This window comes from Elephas maximus, chromosome 10 (assembly GCF_024166365.1).
Source record: "Elephas maximus indicus isolate mEleMax1 chromosome 10, mEleMax1 primary haplotype, whole genome shotgun sequence".
Classification (NCBI taxonomy): Eukaryota; Metazoa; Chordata; class Mammalia; order Proboscidea; family Elephantidae; genus Elephas; species Elephas maximus.
The window spans coordinates 82,484,428-82,507,028 of record NC_064828.1 but is presented as its reverse complement, the minus strand read 5'-3'; the positions used below and the strand labels follow the sequence as shown (position 1 = coordinate 82,507,028).

The 22,601-nt window shown below is 44.4% G+C and overlaps 1 protein-coding gene across 7 annotated transcripts in view; it reads right to left on the bottom strand.

Annotated features, from left to right (window-relative positions):
• The window catches only part of SMOC1 (SPARC related modular calcium binding 1), a 176,753-nt gene that overhangs the window by 50,611 nt on the left and 103,541 nt on the right, over positions 1-22,601 (bottom strand). For all 7 annotated transcript variants that reach the window (XM_049898536.1, XM_049898537.1, XM_049898540.1 and 4 more), the window contains exons 4-5: positions 11,860-11,959; positions 9,518-9,565 (exon numbers count right to left, since the gene is read on the bottom strand). In XM_049898536.1, the coding sequence (XP_049754493.1) occupies positions 9,518-9,565; positions 11,860-11,959 (148 nt within the window). The remainder of the gene's footprint in view (positions 1-9,517; positions 9,566-11,859; positions 11,960-22,601) is intronic.

The following is a 22,601-nucleotide window of genomic DNA, read 5'->3' as shown; positions in this document are numbered from 1 at the left end:
ATTATACCTCAACAAAGCTCTTAAAACAAAAGGGGGAAAGTGCTCAAGTCATCACAGATAAATCATCAGGCAGTAGCAGCTAGATTATTTGAGCCATCCTTAACTGGGGTTGGGGAGGGGCACTTCCATAGGTTTTAAAGAAAAATATATCTGAATTTCAACACCACCACGAGTTGCCACAGAGTCCATTCCAACTCATGGCGATCCCATGTGTGTCAGAGTAGACCTGTACTCCATAGAGTTTTCAGTGGCTGGTTTTTCAGAAGTAGATTGCCAGGTCTTTCTTCCAAGGTGACTCTGGGTGGACATGAACCTCCAAGCTTTCAGTTAGCAGCCTAGGGTATTCCCCATTTGTACCACCCGGGACTCCATCTTCATCTCAATTTACGTATAAGCACGTGATGATTTGACCCCTCATGCTTATTCTTAGTCTTTTGAACCTCAAACAGGAAGACTTTATTTCTCTTTAATACCACAATACTCCTCCAGATCAAAGAGAAGAGAATGGAACACTGAAAAATGGCAATACAAAGACTATCATTTTTCTAACAGGGAGAAAAATTTGGAAACATTAAAAAATAAATGAAAAAGGTAATAAATAAGGATTTCTCAAGGACAATGTCAAGTACAACCATAATAATACTATTGCCATGTTTAGCAACACTCAAAACTATTTCTGGCAGATGGTTTTCTTCACCTATTTTCACCACCACCCAGGGCAGAGGAAGCCACCAGGCAGATAAAGCAACTAATAAACCAGGCAGAGCAAGCAACTGATTTGCTCAAGGTCCCAGAGGCAGTGAGCAGCTTTGGAAACTGCCCAGGCTCAGAGTCATGGCATGGGGCCTTCTAAGACTGCCCAACCCCCAAACCTGCATGGTCTTTGCAGGTGCAGCCCCAGAAAGCCACAGCCCCCACACAGGCTCAGTGAGCCTCTACAGACAGTGAGTTTGTGTGACAGCACAATTCCTTGACCTGCAAGAAGGCCTGGCCCACTCACAGACAGCTGGAAGTCATTGCGACCCCCGATGACATCATTCAAAGCCTCCTCTGTTTGGCTTTTTGATTCCTGATTGACACTCACTGGCAAGTGGAGATAAATGCCAGGCTGAGGACAATGTTGATCCGCTCGGACTATTCTCAGAGAAAGACTTTTTAGAATAACAAACAAAACAAAACAAAACCCAAAAAACATTGGTGTGCTTAAGGAACTGAATAGAGCCCAAGAGGTCCAGGGAAGCAGGGCTGGGCCTTTCAAGGGACTGGCAAGTCCATTGAGAAGTTAATTGTTTGGGTGTACAAAGAGTTTATTCTGACCACTTACAAAGAGCTTTCTCTTCCAGGTCCTTCAAAAGCAAATGTGTCAAAGGGGCCAGAGTAGGAATCTGTATTGATGGCATCTCTTGGGGTCTCTGAGGCTGAGCCTTGGAGAATGAGGAAAAAAAGAAACCACCACCCCCATCCTGAGATTCAGAAGGTCTCTCAGAGATTCCAAGTCCCCTTCAAGTCCTGGGCTCTTCCCAAGATATATCCATCACTGGTCACCCTCCCTCTTGTTTTCATTAAGGCTGCCATCGCCTATCTTTTAAAAGACATGGAGGTAAACTTTAGCCTGGCAGAAGTGCTGGAAGGTTCTTGTCTTTGAAGGGACCACTTTTACGCTAGACTCAGCATCTGACTCATGGGCCCAGTGTGGAAATCAAGATGACTTATTCTGGCCATCATAGGGAGACAACTGTGCCTATTTGCAACAGCCCCTTAAGAGCCTGGCCTGCATCATACCAGGAGGAGGATGGAATGTTGGTCAACCTCAACGTTTCCTGGGGTGGATAGCCCATGACCAACAAGACCCAGAAATGTAGAGTGAGCTGTCCTGACTCTGACCACTGACAGCAAAAATCTGGGTACTTGAGGTCTTTTCCGGAGCAAGAGATCGATTTTGTACATTCTGTACATACCCACCTGCACACTCCCTCCCAAAAAGAGTGAAAGTAAGCTTAAAGCTGTCTTTTTGCAAGCAGTTCCCACATCCTCAAGGTCTGCAATGCCCTGAATAAGAGCAAAAACACAAAGCTAGTGAAAAACAGATCAGGGATGGAGAAGAAGGAGGAGACACCTGCAACAGCAAGGCAGTTCAGGGCTGTGTTCACACAGAAGACTGTGTTAATTTATTTTTAGCTTTTTATTTTGAAATGATTATTGATTCATAGGAAGTTGCAAAAAATGGTCAAGAGAGTTCCCATGTACCCTTTGCCCAGTTTCCCCCCATGGTAGCATCTGACATAATTGCAGTGCAATATCAAAGTCAGGAAACTGACATTGATGTAATTCACAGACCTTATTCAGAATCCACCAGCTTTACATGCACTCATTTCTGAGTGCATTTGTGTGTGTGCATAGTTCATGTGACGTTATACCATGAATAGACTCAGGTAACCAGCACTATAATCAAGATACTGAACTTTTCCATCACCACAAATATCTCCCTCATGCCATCCCTTTGTAATCAGGCCACCTCCCTCTTCCTGACCCATCCCTCACACCTGGCAACCACTAATTTGTTTTCTATCTCTACAATTTTGTTCTCGAATCATGGAGTCATGAAGTCTGTGACTTTTTTTATTTTTTTTTTCACTCTGCATTATACCCACTCAAGTTGTTGTGTAGCAACAGTTTGTTCCTTTTTATTGGTGAGTAATGCTCCAAGGTATGGATATACCACAGCTTGTTTAACCATTCGCCCACTGAAGAACATTTGCGTTGTTTACATTTTTGGCTATTACAAAGAAAGCTGCTATGAACATCTGTGTACATGTTTTTATGCGACATAAGTTTTCATTTCTCTGGAATAAATGCTCAGAGTGTGATTGCTGCATCATGTAGTAAGTATATGTTTAGTTTTTAAAGAAAGTTCCAAGCTGTTCTCCAGAGTGGCTGGACCATTTTACTTTACCACCAAGAAGGTGTGAGAGATCCAGTTTCTCTGCATCCTCATCAACATTTCGTATTGCCACTGTTTTTCTTCTAGCTATTCTAATAGGCATGTAATGATATCTCATCATGGTCTTAATTTGCATTTCCTATAGCTAATGACTGGGTATAGCTAATGATGTTGAGCATCTTTTCACGTGCTTACTTACTATCTGTGTGTCCCTCTTTAGTGAAATGCCTCATGTCTTTTTGCCCATTTTCTAACTGAATTGCCTTTTTACTGTTAAGTTTTGAGAGTTCTTCATATATTCTAAATACAAGTCTTTTGTCAGATACGTAGTTTGCAAATTATTTTCTTCCAGTCTATAGTTCTTTTCATTCTCTTAACAGGGCCTTTCATAGAGCAAGTGTTTAATTTTCACCAAGTCAAAGTTACCAATTTTTTTTTTTTACAGGTCTGCTTCTGGTGTGCTAAGACACCAAAACTCTAGGTTCACCTTGTACTAGGTTCCAAAGATTTTCTTCTAAAAGTTTTACAGTTTTACATTTAATTCCAAAGTCCATTTTGAATTAATTTTTTTATAAGATGAGAGGTTTGGGTAAAGGTTCTTTCCCCCAACCCATGGATGTCCAACTGCTCCAGCACCATTTGTTGAAAAAACTGTCCTTCTTCCACTTAATTGCTTCGCATCTTTATCAAAATTCAGTTGTCCATATTTGTGTGGGCTATTTCTGGGTTCACTATTCTAGTCCATTGATTTATATGTTTATAAATCAATATCACCCTGTCTTGATTTCCGTAGCTATATAATAAACTCTTAAAAATCAGATAGAGTGATTCCTCTCATTTTATTTTTTCTTTTCAAAAGCTGTTTTAGCTATTCTAATTCTGCTGCCTCTCCACATAAATTTGAGAATAAGCAGCCCTTGAATCTCAAAGCTTTCTTTCAGCAGTCACAGAATCTGTGCAAAAGGTCCTGAGACTGACAATTCCTCAGCCTCTACGTCAAGAGCCACATAGACCTCGGAGTTGGGGACGAAGGGCTCAGAATTAACCCTGAGACCCTTCCACCCACACGCTGATATCCTGCCTCCCTCCAACTTGATTTGCCGCACCTGGAACTGAACTCAGACAGGGAGCAATGAGTAAATGAACATATTTTCATTGGCCTGACCAGCTCAGAGCTCCCTCACCTGGACTTTAGTGACCTCACAAAAGGTATCAGGCAGAGGATTCAAGAACTTGCCGGTGGGCCATGTTTATCCCTGGCAGCCCTTTCAAGGGATCTTTGCTCTGGACATGGAAGCTACCAGGCAGGGCTGTTCATAGAGGAGCCACCATCCTCCCCACAACTCCCTGCAGAGGTGACAGCTTCTGAGCATCTAGAAGCCTGTTGCTTCCTTGGGAGGCTTTATGTCCACCTGAAGATAACCTCCATAATAAGAGGCTAAGAACCATTCTAATGTGAGCTCCAGGAGGCCAGGGCTCTTATGGTTTTATTCATCACTGGATCCTCAATGACCATAAAATGTCTGGTACTCAGTAAGTTTTCAAATTACATTTGTTGACTAAAAGAATCAAGTATTAAATACCTCAGGCTATTAATACTGTCAAAAACCATACCAAACTCACTGCTGTTGAGTCGATTCTGACCCATAGGTGATCCTATAGGACAGAGCAGAACTGCCCCCATAGGGTTTCCAAGGCTGTAATCTTTACAGAAGCAGATTGCCACATCTTTATCCCGTGGAGTGGCTGGTGGGTTAGAACTGCTAACCCTTTGGTTAACTGCCAAGTATTTAACCACTGCACCCCCAGGGCTCCTTACTAATACTACCAGGGGCTCAAAAGAAGCTATGACTTAGAGGCTTTTCCAGATTCCTAGACCCCATTTCCTTCCCAATCCTTGGAGGTAGAGATGTGGCAGGGATTCAAACTCTTAATCGAATACTCTTTAGGCATAAACTTCTCTTCTGAGATCCCAGAATATGGGCCAAGACAGAGGGCAGGGGTGAGTGGGATGAAGCCAGGCTGGGGAAGTAGGAAACTGGGGAGGCACTGTGTACCCATGAGCACACAAACACACTCATGAACCATGCTCCCAGAACTGATCTCTGCAAAGCAGGTACAGGCACCTGCCAGGCTTGGCCAGGGAGGCTCAAAGCACCAGAAAGAGACAAGGAACGAGACCTTGGGGAAATGAACGTGGCTCACTCTCCACTTGGAGCACATACTTATGGAGTAGCCAGTGGGGGGAATAAAAATGTCTCCTTAAATTAAAGGTGAGTTGAGTTTTGGAAGGTTAGCTCTTCTCCAAGACTGGCTTGTCAAATAGAGATGCCCATGCCCAAAAAAAAAAAAAAAAAATTTAAGCACAACTTGCTAATGTCTTTATTTTTTGCTGACTTTCCTTACCACTTACTCCCAGACCAAAACAAACTGGAGAAAACTAAGGGCCCTTCACTTTCACTTGCCATTTATCACACACAGCATCACCACCAAGCCTCTGACGTCCTGGTCACTCAGAAAATGAGCTCGCAGATCACCTCTCAGATGCTCTCCCATAGTCTTTTACTGAAACATTTTTCCTCAACCATCATTCCACCGGAGGCTTTGGTACTTCCCTCCTGCACCTCAAAAGCAACAATGCCCAAGCCTAGCCCACGACTTTGTGGTCAGTTATCCTGGAAGCTCCCCCAATCACCCACATTAATTAGCATCAAGACCCCAAAAAGGGGCCCCTCAGAAAAACTCACAGGCCGTGGCACAGCCAGAAAAAGCTGGTCAGTGTCAATTCATGATCTCTAAATATATTTACCTTGGGACCCACTTCCATTGTGACAACTTCAGTTAAAACCAGAAGGGAATCTGTATCTTTCCCCTTCTGCAGCCTACAATGGCTTCAGCTGCAGATTGTCAGAGCAGAAGGGACTACTTGGACCCACTTTCCTCTATTCAGAATCTCCTCTGTAGCATCAATGAAACACATATAAATCCATGAGCAACACACACATGCGCGTGCACAAAGCCTTACATCTTTCTTCAAGGGCCAGGGCAAAAGGAGAAGAAGGGGAGGGGCCAGCCAGGACGGGATTGCTCCAGATCAATGGATATTTGAAACTCAAACACATGGCCCTGGCCCTCCATCGCACGTGTTAATTACCACACATGTGCCCATAAAGGAGTGGGCTAAACACAAGGGACCCAAAGAACAGAGCGAGGAAAGGCCATTTCAAGGGATTAAGTAAATAGTCTGAAGTTCTGACCCTCCTCCCCTCTATAGCACGTGCATCTGGGTAAGATAACAGGGCCTCCCTCCCTCCTTCCCCCACTTCTTCCCTCAGGCCCCACACCTGGGGACCCAGGAGCCACAGCAGCCCAGGCCTCCTGTCCTGTGCAAAGCAGCTATGACCTGCCACTGCCTTGTCTCTCTCCCTCCATTCTTCCTCCTGCTATCTCGCCAGGGCTCCTCCCCCAGACTCCTTTCTGTCTTCCTTCTCCTTTCCTTCAGAGAACTAATTCCTGGCTGGCAATCACTCTCTCTACAGCACAATACGCCTTTTCATTCCCTCCAGGCAAAGTGAACTGATCCCTCCCAGCCCTATCAGTAGAGCATACTCAAAAAGGGAAAGAAAAGACTGGATCCAGTTCTCCCCCTGCCACCTTTACCCCTCACACACACAGACCTCTGGCCTCACCTCCCTCTGGCCATACCCTTCACAAGGGGCAGGTCCAGCATCTCTCTGTGGCTCTGTGGCAGGCTAAAGGGCTGAGCTCCCGCTCACAGGAGATGCCTTCTAGGAGACCCCACATGTAGGCGCAAACTCAGACAAGGGCCTTTTGTGTCTTCCCCACCTGCTGCCCTCCAGAACACATTCCATTCTTAAGTGGCAGCTGAAAGAGGAACCTCGGCAAGTGGATACAGGATATTACAAATGCCCTTTCGCATGCTATCTCCATTCAAACCCCAGCTTCCTGGACAGGTGTGGCTTCAGGTGGTCCTTCCTACAGGTGGCCTGAGCCTGCTCTTTGCTGCCATTGCCCAAGGTGACAAAGAAAAGAGGTTGTAGTGCCTGCCTTGATCCTCCAGAGTAAAGAAAATCAGAGACCAATGGGCAGAAGTCAGTTTCCAGGGCAGAGTGAGCCCTAACATCCCCCCACCCAGGCCTTGTCCTGACCTTTGCATCAAAGACAAAGCCTCCACAGAATCATCTGGAAAAGAGGAACCCATCCAGGGTAGGGCAACAAATTGCTGGGAACTGACAACAATTTATCCCCCTGAGATAAGGCTTCAGATTCTAGCTCCCCATGCCCCCTTCACCCCCTGTTCCCTCTATCACCCCTGGAGGAATCAGCCTCTCTCCACCCTCCTTGGACTCTGGAATTTGACTCTGGAGCTGAATAGGAGCAAAGAGTAGTCATTCCCATTTATTGTAAACTGGCTTCCACAGCCCACCTACCTTCTTCCAGCTGGATCAATGAGCGACCAAGATGACCACATTTCTCTCATTGTTCCCCACAAGCAGGCACAAGGCCACATCATCCTGGAAATTAACTCATTGTCCAGTGTAAGAACGAAAATCCTGTGGAAGGCCTTTGTGAGTGTGGGTTTTTTTAGCATCATGCACTCAGTCCCCTTTGGTGAGAAAAATTCAGGTGACCAAGTTTTGCATGATTTCTGATTTGTTTTTTTTTCACCACCGGGACGTCATAACCAGGAACAAAGGGGATGGTCCTGAAGACTTCAGCTGCAGCAAGCAGAACAAATATATTGTACACAGACATACTCCATTCACAGTGTTGAGGACCTCAGGTCTTTGCAGGAGACTTTTACGACCCTCTCCCCACTTTCTCACCCGGGAAAGAACCACCAATACTTAGCTGTCTCTCACTGTTTTGGGAATGATCTGGAAAGGCAATTACTCCCTTCTTTTCACCCACTTAACACACTCCTGCCTGCAGAAAGACAGGGTGCCCATCTGGCCCAATGGTCCATGTTTTCTAGTGGGCAATGGTATCAGCACATTCTAATTCCTTGTCTTCTTGGAGCACTGGCAGTAGGGGCAGGAGGTCCTGGACTCTATCTACTGCTTAATGACTTTGCCTCTGCCTCCTGTTCCTATGCAATAGGCACCTGGGGCAGGGGCCAGGTGACGGGGTGTGTAGGACAAGCCTGTGAACTTCATGCTGACCCTCAGGAGGCTCAATTCCTCACTTGGACCCTTGTGCACATGCAGTTTTCAAGGCCTAGATTCAGGTGGAAAGCCTTAGACTCAGCCACGGTCCCCTGTGTCCTGTACTGTTTTAGAGTGCTTGTTCAGTGCAATGGAATTGGTACTTATTTTTCATTCAACTACTAGTTCTCTGTATGTATGGTGGCCTGGAGGTAAATAGTGGTGAATCTAAGTGGTGAATCTTAGGCCTCAAACTGTCTTCCACACTGAAAATTATGGTCAGCAGAAGCCAGGGACCTATTCCACATGTTGACTTCCCTGCTAAACAGCACTTAGACAGGGCCAGCTACATTTGTGGTGCCCAGGGTAAAATGAAAATGTGAGGCCCTTGTTCAAAAAGCAGGAAAAAGTACCATTAAAATCACTAAAATACAAAGATTTTTCCTTTCTTCCATGGTCTCTATCTCTTGACTTGTCATGGTGTTTTTTCGTTGCTCTTTAATATTGCACTAAACCAAAAAGAAACCAAACCCACTGCCGTCGAGTCGATTCCAACTCATAGTGACCCTACAGGACAGAGTAGAACTGCCCCATAGAGTTTCCAAGGAGCGCCTGGCGGATTTGAACTGCCAACCTCTTGGTTAGCAGCCGTAGCACTTAACCACTACACCACTACATAAAGAAAAATTAAAATTTTAAGTGTGTTATGGAAGTCGTGTCGCAGACATCAAAACACTACATGTGAATGGTGCGACAAGCATTGGCAACACTTCTGCTCACCTAGGTGCTCCATTGTCCCACCAGACTTAACTTACAAAATGCAAGTTCAAGACAAAATTATTAAGAAGTACAAGATAGGGACAGCAGAGCATTAAACCAAGCACAGGGCCCTTCTGAGTGTGGGGCCCTTTGTGACAGCACAGGTTGCCCACCCATGAAGCTGACTCAGCCTTAGTGAAGACAGTCTAGATGTGCTGGGACATGTATAAAGGAGAATAAGTGGGAAAATAAAAAGCTCAAATGGGTTTCCAAATCAAGTGAGCCAGAGGCAGACTTGGACATGATTTCCTACTTTCATCATTGTTTTGGTTCAATGCTGGCAACACTGGTAGTTGATTAACTGAAATTCCCAAGGTATCACGATTCTCAAGGTTCATACCTTAAAGGTCCCTGCCAGCTGTGACCACTGCACACGCTCCCTGTTCTCAGGAATTCTGAGAGCTTGGTCCCACCACTATAGGAGACATACGTATCTCCAGGGCTTCTGGGAGGAAACGTAGAATAAGAATGGAGAAGCCTTTCTGTGGGGCACTTTTACCTTTCACCCTTGCTCCTTCTATTTTGTCTAAGAACTCCTGCTTGGATGGGCCCTAGAAGCAAACATTTAGATAAAGCATAGAACTCTACTCACCTTTCCTTCCTGAGTTACCCTGGCTCGAAGGCTTGTCAGTGACAGAACCTTGGGCGAGAGAGGAAACAAAAACATAGACATTCAGAGTGCATTATGGTTGGTTTCTTTCAAAGAGTTGGCAAAGCCTGATGTTATGAGCATATGGTTATGTATATATGCATTGTATACACATCTAGGGACATTATATACAAAGTTAGTACATACATGCATGTTGAGCGGGGTTTGCTTAACATCAATGTCACTGATATCCCAGCACTGTTGAAATGAACCACAGTTTCCAGGTTCCCTGGCAATGGTCTTGACCAAATTGTTACAAAATTCCGCATTCCAATACCTGCCCCTTGCCTCCACTCCCCCATCTTCCCCACTTCCCACCAACTACATGTTGTGCGCCACATCCCAGTCAACAGGGCCAGCTGAGCAGAAACCACCTCTTGCTGCAAATACAATGACTGACATCCCTTGCTGGTGAGGGCAGGAAATGGGCGATTTTCCATCTGCATTAAGTAGAAAATCATTGGCCCAATTGAACTGAATGGGCCAAAATCATCTGAGGCCTGGAAACAATTTTCTAGGCACAGCCTGTTCCTCCAGGAGGGGTATCGTGTGTGTTTGGCCAAACGCTCTCCTTGCATATGCTGGGATGCCATGGGCACCCCGCCCTACAGTCCTGACTCTGTGGCACCTGTATTCTCCATGAAGCCAACCCCCAGTGTGCAGGGCTTCGCACCGCATCTACATAAGGTCATCTGTGCAGGGCCCACCAACAAAAGAAAGAATCCATATTTTCCTAGTCCATGTCACACTCCTTCTCCACATACTACTTTTGTAAAAACTCAATTATATTGCCCTATGTGACTTGTTTCTCATGTATTTATTTGCTTTAAATGAAACTTCCCAGGTCATTTGCAAGGAGGGCTGATTCCTTCCCCTCCCCACCCTAACCTCAATTAAGGTTTCTAGTTTTCATGTAAACCACAAATGAAGTAAACTTTCCTTTTGGCCTGTAAATCTTGGTTTCCTAACGCAGATACCTACGGTCCTCTCCACTGACTTTTCCCTTTATATACCAGGGCCAGTAGGGAAATGAATAAATTTTGTAAAAAGAAAGAAAAAGTTAGCATAGCAAGATTACCTGTCTTTGGAATTTCCCATAGGCTTTAGCACATTATTTTACATTTTGCACTTAAAAATTAAAAATAAGTAAATAAATAAAAATCATACACACCAATATAGAGAAATATGAAGCAGCTGATGGGTGGGATAATCTTTTTTTGAATAAAGGCTGAGCCACATGGTGAATTAAGGGAGTTATTCATGAGTGCCTTACCATCTGAAAGGACTTGAAAAGTGTGGGGCTTGTGTAAATCAATAATCCACAATCTCATAAAACTGACCCAAGAGCAAAATTTCTCAGTGCTTGTAAAGTTAGGAACAGAAACCCATTGCCGTTGAGCCAATTCTGGCATAGAAACCCTACAGGACAGAGCATAGCTGCCCCATAGAGTTTCCAAGGAGCCGCTGATGAATTCGAACTGCCAACCTTTTGGTTAGCAGCCATAGCTCTTAACCACTGCACCACCAGGGCTCCTGGGAATAGAAAGGACTTAATTTTTGCTCTGGACCAACCCAATGGATCACCATAAAGCAGTGGTTTCTTAACTTGTTTAATCATCAGAACCACCCTTATAAAAACAGGCACTCCACATCTCTCACTCCAGACCTACTAGATCAGAATACACAGAGTGGGGAAGGGGAGCCTCAACATTTAGGTTCTTTTTCGTTCCCCAGAAACTGCTAATAATTAGTCATATATAAGGGCCACTTTTATAAAAAGTTTCTGTTACCCTGTACTACATTGCCCAGGGATGGCAAATACATGGCACATATGCCACCATTCTCCTCTCCTGTGGCCATGATAGCCATCACTAATTGATCACCACAGCCTTTGACGCTTAACTCCGATGACGTCTTTAAACCTATCTCAATAAAACACTCCAAGGGCCACTAGCAATCAGAATCAGCACATAAGCTAAAAATCTGTATTCTATCCCTGCTCTCAGGGTTGTTGCCAGTGCTTGGGAAAACAGCATGTAACCAGAAACCTAAACCCAAAATAAGTAAATATATATACCTAGGCATATCCTGACGCTCACCCCCAGTCCATTGCAGAGCAAGTGTGCTTGAGTGGAATCCTTTCTGACCTGGAAAAGGGCTCACAACTCCCACAAGCCTTTTAAAGGTTCCCCCCACCCCCCACCACCACCACCACAAGATGCAGGAGACCAGCCAAGGGGTCTCTCACAAATCCTTTTCATTCTTCCCACTATTCTTTACGGTACCTGAACACACAGGAGTTTTATTCTGCACAGAAGAGCCACTGATTGGTTTCCCATCGGGGGTGACACACCAGCAGTACCCTGTGTAAGTATGGCACTGCACCTGTTCAGGGAAGCAGGAAGGGGAAGAGAACTGTAAGTCTTGAGTCACAATATTAAGAGCCATTTCCCACCCATTTCAAAGCATCACCAATGTGGTGGAAGAGCTCCTTCCACCTCTCACCCCAGCATCTGTCTTCAGAGAACCTCCTGCAGGTGGGCCAGCCAACAACACTTATTACTTGTTTGCTGGGCGACTCCTGTAAACAACCATAGCAATTTATTTGCTTCTTTCTTGAGACTCTTAACACTTAATATCTTATATCTTACTTAGACGCATCCACTGTATATTTACTCTGTGATGGTTCTCACCAATACCAGCACATTTTTTCCCAAGCACTGGCATACACTGGCAAGCAGTTTTTACCAATTGTAAATAGTTCTGATTGCTTAACTAATTTGGCAAGTACAAACTACAATTGCACCATCGTAGGTGGATATGACCTTGTCACACAAAAAGTATTATATCATCAATGAATTTTTTAACAAGTAGAGAAAAGTGATAATATTTTCTTTTTTTCTAGCTTTTCCCAGCATCCATTCATATAGTCAGGATGCCTATTGACCTCATGGCTCTCCTGAGACAAGGGCACACAAGATGGGGTCAAGGCAAGGAAGGGCAAGGTCACTTGCTCCTGTAGATTCTATTTCCAGACACCCCACTGCACCACGGTGTGATCTTCCTCAAACCAATGCCTCCCTGATCAGGTCCTCCGTGCCGAGGAACATTAGTGAAAATGAGACTTTCTGCATCATTCAAGGTAACTCTTTCTTCTTCTTCCAATGCTGTCACCCTGCCCTTTCCCACTTCACTCCACCATCCTCTGCCAATCTGCCCTCTACCCTGTGGTTACATAGAGTTCCTAAACACAAATCAGGGCATTACACCTCTCTTAAAATCCCTCAGTGATTCACCATCAGGTTCAGGATAGTGTTTAACTCATTTGCATGATGTGTGATGCCTCCCGTTATCGGAAGCCTGTCTATTCTCACAGCCTCATTTTATACCCTTGTCTCCACACACACCCTCCACTCCAGCCACAGCGAGCTATTTGAAACTCCCAGACACACCCTTTTTTTTTTTTTAACCAGTTGTCATAGGGGTGATTCCAACTCATGGCTACCCCACGTATGTTAGAGAGGAACTGCACTTCATAGGGTTCTCAAGGGCTGATTTTTCAGAAGTAGATTGCAAAGCCTTTCTTCCAAGGCACTGCTGGGTGGACTTGAACTTCCAACCTTTCAGTTAGCAGCTGAGTGCGTTAACCTTAGGTTCTTATAATTTTGAATCTTTGTTTGCTCCTACTATTCAATTTGTCTGGAATAATATTCTCCAACCCACCCCCAATCCATTCCTCATCTCTTGTATTCCCACTCTCCTTTGTGATATACCTTTTCTTTAAGGTAGTCCCAGCCTCCCTGCCCCAACTACCTCCTGTCTCTGACCCTCCACTCAAGTCTCCAATGTTTCCTTGTCCAGGCCCTAGTTTTCTCCACTGTTCATATGTGAATCCAGCCCAGTCTCAAAGCCCTTATCACAGGGAGCTATAACTGTTGATTTTTCTAGTCCATCTCCCCCCTCTAGGCTGTGACCTCCCCAAAGAAAGGACTGCACACTAATTATTTCTGTATTACCAGCATCTAACATAATGGCTGATGTTTACTGTAGGCAATTGATGGATTGAACAAATGTATGAATTATAATATTTCTTCATTTCGTGGCCTCCATCAATTCTAAAAGGCAATATCAATGTAAACAGCCCCACCACATTAAATGTAGACCTCAATTACAAGATATTTGTCAATTATAAAGATATTAAAGTGTGAAAAAAATGTGCCTTTATGAATCAAGAACACAGTGGATAAATCTTACCAAAGATGTAAAAGACCTATACAAAGAAAACTACAAAGTACTACCGCAAGAAACTAAAAGGGACCTACATAAGTGGAAAAACATACCTTGCTCATGGATAGGAAGACTTAACATGGTAAAAATGTCTATTCTACCAAAAGCCATCTACACATATAACGCACTTCCAATCCAAAATCCAATGACATTTTTTAATGTGATGGAGAAACAAATCACCAATTTCATATGGAAGGGAAAGAAGCCCCGGATAAGTAAAGCATTACTGAAAAAGAAGAAGAAAGTGGGAGGCCTCACTCTACCTGATTGTAGAACATATTATACAGCCACAGTAGTCAAAACAGCCTGGTACTGGTACAACAACAGGCACATAGACCAATGGAACAGAATTGAGAACCCAGATATAAATCCATACACATATGAGCAGCTGATATTTGACAAAGGTCCAGTGACAGTTAATTGGGGAAAAGATAGTCTTTTTAACAAATGGTGCTGGCATAACTGGATATCCATTTGCAAAAAAATGAAACAGGACCCATACCTCACACCATGCACAAAAACTAACTCCAAGTGGATCAAAGACCTAAACATAAAGACTAAAATGATAAAGATCATGGAAGAAAAAATAGGGACAACCTTAGGAGCCCTAATACAAGGCATAAACAGAATACAAAACATTACTAAAAATCACGGAGAAAAACCAGATAACTGGGAGCTCCTAAAAATCAAACACCTATGCTCATCTAAAGACTTCACCAAAAGAGTAAAAAGACCACCTACAGACTGGGAAAGAATTTTCAGCTATGACATCTCCGACCAGCGCCTGATCTCTAAAATCTACATGATTCTGTCAAAACTCAACCACAAAAAGACAAACAACCCAATCAAGAAGTGGGCAAAGGATATGAACACACATTTCACTAAAGATATTCAGGCAGCCAACAGATACATGAGAAAATGCTCTCAATCATTAGCCATTAGAGAGATGCAAATTAAAACTACGATGAGATTCCATCTCACACCAACGAGGCTGGCATTAATCCAAAAAACACAAAATAATAAATGTTGGAGAGGCTGTGGAGAGATTGGAACTCTTATACACTGCTGGTGGGAATGTAAAATAGTACAACCACTTTGGAAATCTATCTGGCGTTATCTTAAACAGTTAGAAATAGAACTACCATACAGCCCTGAAATCCCACTCCTGGGAATATACCCTAGAGATACAAGAGCCTTCACACAAACAGATATATGCACACCCATGTTTATTGCAGCTCTGTTCACAATAGCAAAAAGCTGGAAGCAACCAAGGTGTCCATCAACGGATGAATGGGCAAATAAATTGTGGTATATTCACACAATGGAATACTACGCATCGATAAAGAACAGTGACGAATCTGTGAAACATTTCATAACATGGAGGAACCTGGAAGGCATTATGCTGAGCGAAATGAGTCAGAGGCAAAAGGACAAATATTGTATAAGACCACTATTATAAGATCTTGAGAAATAGTAAAAACTGAGAAGAACACATACTTTTGTGGTTACGAAGGGGGAGGGAGGGAGAGGGTTTTTTATTGATTAATCAATAGATAAGAACTGCTTTAGGTGAAGGGAAAGACAACACTCAATACATGGAAGGTCAGCTCAGTTGGACTGGACCAAAAGCAAAGAAGTTTCCGGGATAAAATGAATGCTTCAAAGGTCAGCGGAGCAAGGGCGGAGGTCTGGGGACCATGGTTTGAAGGGACTTCTAAGTCAATTGGCAAAATAATTCTATTATGAAAACATTCTGCATCCCACTTTGAAATGTGGCGTCTGGGGTCTTAAATGCTAACAAGCGGCCATCTAAGATGCATCAATTGGTCTCAACCCATCTGGAGCAAAGGAGAATGAAGAATACCAAGGTCACATAATAACTATGAGCCCAAGAGATAGAAAGGGCCACATGAACTAGAGACTTACATCATCCTGAGACCAGAAGAACTAGATGGTGCCACAACCGATGACTGCCCTGACAGGGAGCACAACAGAGAACCCCTGAGGGAACAGGAGAACAGTGGGATGCAGACCCCAAATTCTTATAAAAAGACCAGACTTAACGGTCTGACTGAGACTAGAAGAATCCCGGCGGTCATGGTCCCCAAACCTTCTGTTGGCCCAGGACAGGAACCATTCCCGAAGATAACTCATCAGACATGGAAGGGACTGGACAATGCGTTGGAAAGAGATGCTGAGGAAGAGTGAGCTACTTGTATCAGGTGGACACTTGAGACTGTGTTGGCATCTCCTGTCTGGAGGGGAGATGGGAGGGTAGAGAGGGCTAGAAACTGGCAAAATGGTCACAAAAGGAGAGACTGGAGGGAGGGAGCGGGCTGACACATTAGAGGGAGAGTAAATGGGAGTATGTAGTAAGGTGTATATAGGCTTATGTGTGACAGACTGATTTGATTTGTAAACTTTCACTTAAAGCACAATAAAAATTATTTAAAAATAAAAAAAGAGCACAGTGGAATTGAGGAGGGGCAGTAACAGCATACAAGAGGTGAGATATAGAGGGGTACACAGTCAAACAGTGATCTGGCAGCCTGGGTGAAATCCAGAAGTGATCAATCAGTAAGGCAGACAGGCTACAGAAAGGCTTCTGCTCTGGTGTGGGTATGAAACACACAACACAAGTTGTTTCACTACAGACCTACTCACAGAAATCAGGATAAGAACAAGATGGAGGGCATCCGTTCTCACCAGTATGATGACTGCTGTGCCAATGACACGTTCACCTCTACTGTCTATGCAAGGGAATCACATTCATTCTAATACTACGTCTTTGCCCCAGGACTATATTCCACTCCCATCTTATCTCATGGAGACAATCTATATACCCCATGGCTATGCTTGCTACTCTGGATGCTCACCCAAGATAAATATCTCGAATACTTCCAGGGTTCTTCATGGGACGATGGAGTCACAGATGACAAGAGGAGAAGACTGAGGCCCCGAACAAGGGAACATTGGAAACACGTGGCTCAGTCAGGATAAGAACATAATCCTTCTGGCTAATACAATTCTTCTAATACCAAATAGCAGCTTCAAAGAAGAGCCCCAACATTCCCAACTGAACTCAGAGCCCCAGGGACCTGGAAGACTGAGTCAGAGCTACCTTCTGAGGAGGCCTAATGGTGGAACAGAAAGAACCCAGGCAGACCTGGGCTTGAACCCTGGTCCAGCCTGTTATAAATGAGGCACTTTCTCAGCTTCTTTGAGCCCTGTCTATAAAATAGGGACAGCAGTGCTAAACCTGGAGGGCTGTCGTGAGGAAAACAGACGTGAGCCTAGTGCCTGGCCGTGGTGAGGGCTGCATACCTGCTGGCTGCTGGAATGATTGCTCTCAGCTGTGTAAGACACACCTGGCCAGCTGTCTCCCCGTTGGCCAGAGCTCCTCTAGTAACCTCCAGAAGCTTGGGTGGGAAACGCTGCTGGAAACTTGGAGCTGACAGCTTTGGATTCTGTCAGCCCTATAGAGAATACATCCTAGACAACAATTCCTCAACGATGGCTGGCTGCTTTCTCCTTCTTAGCCAACAATCACCTCTGGAGAAACCTGCCCCAGGGGCTGGGCAGCTGCACTAACATAACCCCAGGCACTCCACAGCCAAGGTGGGCATTCCTCCGCATGAGGACTGTGCTCACTAAGCCCAGGCCCGAGACTGTGCCTCTGCCTCACGGCTGCTCTGCTAGAGCCAGCGCTCAGGTCAAGCAGACCACAGAATGAGCAGGCTGAATTGCAGCCCCCTCCTCCCAGATATGCACAGAGTCCCAGCCCAGGGTACTGGGGACAGAACTACACACGTAAGTCAGATGCTAAACCCAAAGCTTTTTTCAGGGGATACAATCTGACCTCTGGGCTCAGCCTATCCCAAGAGCCACATTCGCACTGAGCGTGCCATTGTATCCCCATGGGCACAGGTACAATGCCTCCCAGCCTCCAGCCAAGCCCATAGGTCCAAACACAGCTCCTTTCTCTCCAGGGCCCTCAGCATTTTCCTCAGACCAGGCTCCAAGGAGCAGACTCCAGATTACAGAATCCTCGGGCTGGGAGCCGCTTCCAAGTCCTATAAAACTGAAATTGAAAGAGGAATTGCTTGCCATGTTCTTCTCAGGGCTGGGGTGCACAGGAATAGGTACCCTGGTCCCAGGTGTGCTGGGGGTTGGGGTGAAGTTGTGAGCAAAAGAAGGTGTAGAGGACCCCAGCAAGGTCTCAGATGTCAGGAACTGAGGGAAGTAGCCAGGCAAAATCAATTCCCTTTGTGGAAGGAGCCCTGAGTGAATCAGTTTATGACACTAAATCGAGAGATTGTTTTTAAGCTGTCTTGGGGAGTTTTCAAGACGTCTTCTTGCAAAAAAAAAAAAAAAAAGAAGTTACATCAAGACATAAAATAGTGGCCACGAGGTAAGGTTGCAGCCCACCTTCACAAGTATCACAGTTCCGTCGCTTAACGTACTCTGCTGTCTTGGAAAAGTTCTTAAGCCAAGCCTCAGATCTCTCACGTCTACTTAAAAAGGGCAGATAGTAATAATACCGACCTCACAGAGTTGTCAGGAGGATTACATTAGATAATGCAAGTAAAGCACTCAGTTCAGTGCCTGGCACGTGGTAAGTGCACAGATAACCTTATTTATTTTTATTATGAGTGCGTTGGTTTTTAGCAACTATGTGTACACTCCAAAACGGCAGAGCCAGACTTTTTTGATGGGTACCAAAGAACATCCAATTCTGAACAGCCTAGGGGCAGGTGACATGCAGTTTGAAATCAGCAAAAGCTTTTAAAAGTTTGGGTGGAGGAAGGGGAAGTTTCTTTTCATATAAACAAAAAACCAGTTGTCACTGTGTCGATTCTGACTCATGGCGGCCCCATGTGTTGCTGAGTAGAACTGTGCTCCATAGAGTTTTTTATGGCTGTGACCGTCTTCTTCTGATGCACCTCTGGGTGTGTTTTAACTGCCAACGTTTTGGCTAGTAGTCAAGCACTTAACCCAGGGACTGGGTTTGAGCCATCCAGGGACTCTTTGTTTTCATACAGAAATGGTAATATTACCCTCAAAGTAAGAGGAGTAAGGCTTCTTGCAGAAAAGCAATCAGGATGTAATTCTATAGAATTTATGCTTCGTAGTATGAATGATCAAGATGCAAATCCCAGCTAGTTTAGTATTCTCCCTTATAAACTTACTTGCTCTTTTAACTTAGTAAGTAATCCCCCTTATTTCCCAGAAAGAGCAAACATTGATAAACTATGACTTGCTTCAAATCAACAAACTCTCGAATTTAATCTATGAGATTTAATCTAAGAGAAAACCCTAGATCAAGAGGAACTGGAAAGTCACTTGGCATTTCTGATAATCTGCTGTGCAATTCTCAAAACTCAGGGTTGTTCTAGTCCCAAAGGTACGGTTACAAACCATGGAATTTGCTCCTATTCTGCTATGGAGCATCCTAGCAAGGCTGAAGTTGTCAACTGATGGGTCTTCCTTAAGAGAGAAAAAAAACCTTTGTAAGCCAACCCAAGTAAGGAGCGCCTGGCAGATTCAAACTGCCGACCTTTTGGTTAGCAGCTATATCACTTAACCACTACGCCACCAGGGTTTCCGTATAGTAAGGTTATACTCTGTTTATATTGTAATTACATTGTTTGGATATAACTGGTATCCCTAAAGGTACTTTAAGATGATGTGTTCTTAAAAAAAAAAAAAATTTTTTTTTTTTAAAGTAAAATTCATTTCTGACAATAGATAAGTAGTAACTTTAGTGAAAGGTAAAACAGGGCACAATACTGGGGAAGCCAGCACGATTTGTCCAAGCAAGGTCAGGGACGCTCCATAGATACATCCAAACTCCCTGAGGGACTGAACTTCTGGGCTGAGGGCTGTGCGGACCATGGTCTCAGGGAGCATCTAGCTCAACTGGCATGACATAGTTTATGAAGAAAATGTTCTACATTCTACTCTGGTGAGCAGCATCTGGGGTCTTAAAAGCTTGTGAGTGGCCATCTAAGATATTCCACTGGTCTCACCTGTCTGGAGCAAGGGGGAATGAAGAAAACCAAAGACACAAGGAAATGATTAGTCCAAAGGACTAATGGACAACAACTACCACAGCCTCCATCAGACTGAGTCCAGCACAACTAGATGGTGCCTGGCTACCGCCACTGACTGCTCTGACAGGGATCACAATAGAGGTTCCCGAACAGAGCTGGAGAAAAATGGAGAACAAAATTCTAACTCAAAAAAAAAAAAAAGACCAGACTTACTGGCCTGACAGAGACTGAAAAAACCCCAAGAGTATAGCCCCCAGACACACTTTTAGCTCAGTAATGAAGTCACTCCTGAGGTTCACCCCTCAGCCAAAGACTAGACGGGCCCATAAAACAAAACAAGACTAAATAGGCACACTACCCTGAGGGCAAGGACGAGAAGGCAAGAGGAGAAAGGAAAGCTGGTAGTAGGGAACCCAAGGTTGAGAAGGGGAAAAAGTATTGACGTGTTGTGGGGCTGGCAACCAATGTCACAAAACAATATGTGTACTAATTGTTTAATGAGAAGCTAGTTTGTTCTGTAAACCTTCCTCTAAAGTACCAAAAAAAAAAAAAAATTCCTTTCTGACTCACCAACATTAATATTTTTGGCAAGAAGCCCTTTGCATAAACAGCCCAGAGGTATATTTCAGGTCAACTTCAGTCCAAATTAAGACAAATTTGAAATTATCTCCAACACAGCCCAACTAGACACCGGGAAGAATGTGGGAGGATGGCACTTGCAACAAACGCTGAGTGATGAGCACAGAAAACACTAGATCCCAGGGAAAAGCAGAGGAGGGCACCGAGAAAATGAGGAGACAAATGGGCTATTGTATAGACAGCTATCACCCAAGTGTGCCCAAAATGGAAGACACCACCTGTCATGGATTGAATTGTGTCCCCCCAAAATATCTGTCAACTTGGCTAGGTCATGATTCCCTTGTATGATTATATGATTGTCCAACATTTTATCATCTGATGTGATTTCCCTAAATGTTGTAAATCCCATCACTATGATGTAATAAGACGAATTAGTGGCAGTTATATTATTTTATATTAATGAGGTCTTTTATAAGATTAGATAGTGTCTTAAGTCAATCTCTTTGAGATATAAAAGAGAGAAGCGAGCAGAGAGACACGAGGACTTCACACCACCAAGAAAGCAGTGCCAGGAGTAGATAGAGCGCGTCCTTTGGACCTGAGGTTCCTGCGCCGAGATGCTCCCAGACCAAGAGAAGACTGATGACAAGGATCTTCCTCCAGGGCCGATAGAGAGAGAAAGCCTTCCCCTGGAGCTGATGTCCTGAATTCGGACTTGTAGCCTAGTGGACTGTGAGGGAATAAACTTCTCTTTGTTAAAGCCATCCACTTGGGGTATTTCTGTTGTAGCAGCCCGAGATGACCAACACACCACCTTATGCTTTTATATTGACTTTTCAGTCACCTTCCATGATCATTTGAGTCTCAGAGTTACCCTGCGTGCAAGTCGTTTACAGGAGAGCCACAGACAGCATGGGGTATTTGTGCAAATGTCACAGCTGGTTAATAACAGCACAGAAACTAGAATCCCGGTCTCCAAACTCTCATAAAATGACAGAATTCACAGAGCTGGAAAACACTTTAGTAAGCTCCAGTTTAACCCAAACGTTTTACAAATGAAGGACTGAGTTCTAGAGACAGGCAGGTAGCTGGTTCCTTTTGCCTAGTCCTGGCAGATGGAAATCCCTCAGAAGGAGAAGGCAGACAAAGAAAGGAAGTGCTTACAAGTGCTGGTGTCTGAGGGAACTGACTGGGTCTTTTTGTGCCTTGTAATTCTCTGATACATGGAACTCTTTTTTGGGGGGGAGGGAGGAGAGTACAAATATTCTAATCAAGGAGGCAGCTGGAAAGTCTCTTAATCCTCTTTAAGCAAGAGGCCATTAGGGCAACTACCACACGCCAACTCCTTGCCTGCCTGCCTGCCTGCTTGCTTGCCTGTGCTCCTTCTTTCGTCTATTCTTTAGGGGCTCCTAGGAGAGGGGCAGACCTGCCTCTCCCAGACTAGCTTCCTCATTGCTGGACTTTTGCTCTCCTTCCTACAAGGCACCCCGTGCTTCCCTGGGATACCAGTGGGGACACTAAGCTCCTCTGTGTGTGCCCACTTTCTTCTCTTTTCTCCAGGAAGGCGAAGCTGCTGCTCTCACCGCCTTTACTTCTTCTGCCATATTAATAGAGTGATGAATACAGCCAGCATTCTATAGGATGTCAGCAGGAATTATGGGGGCGAGGGCGATATATAGCTTTGGGAAAATAGCTTTGGAAATACTGGGTTAAATAAAGTTAAAAAGATTTCTTTACTGTAGAACTTCAGAGCCTTCAATCAATTAATGATTTCACGCTAAGAGGAAGATAGCATTTGCAGCATAGCCTAAGCACATTTAACTGTGGGACCCTCTCTTAATTTTTTTTTTTAGCGGGGAGGGGAGCATTTCATGGTACTAGTGTTCTCTGAAGCACGCTTTGTAAAGTAGGCAGTACAATGAACTGCATGAGACATTGGTGGTTCAACGGTAGAACTCCTACCTTCCACGTGGGAGACGGGTTTGATTCCTAGCCCAATGTACCTCACGTGCAGCCACCCTCAGTCTGCCTGTGGTGGCTTGTGTGTTGCTATGATGCTGGGCAGGTTTAAGCAGAATTTCCAGATTAAAATGAACTAGGAAGAAAGG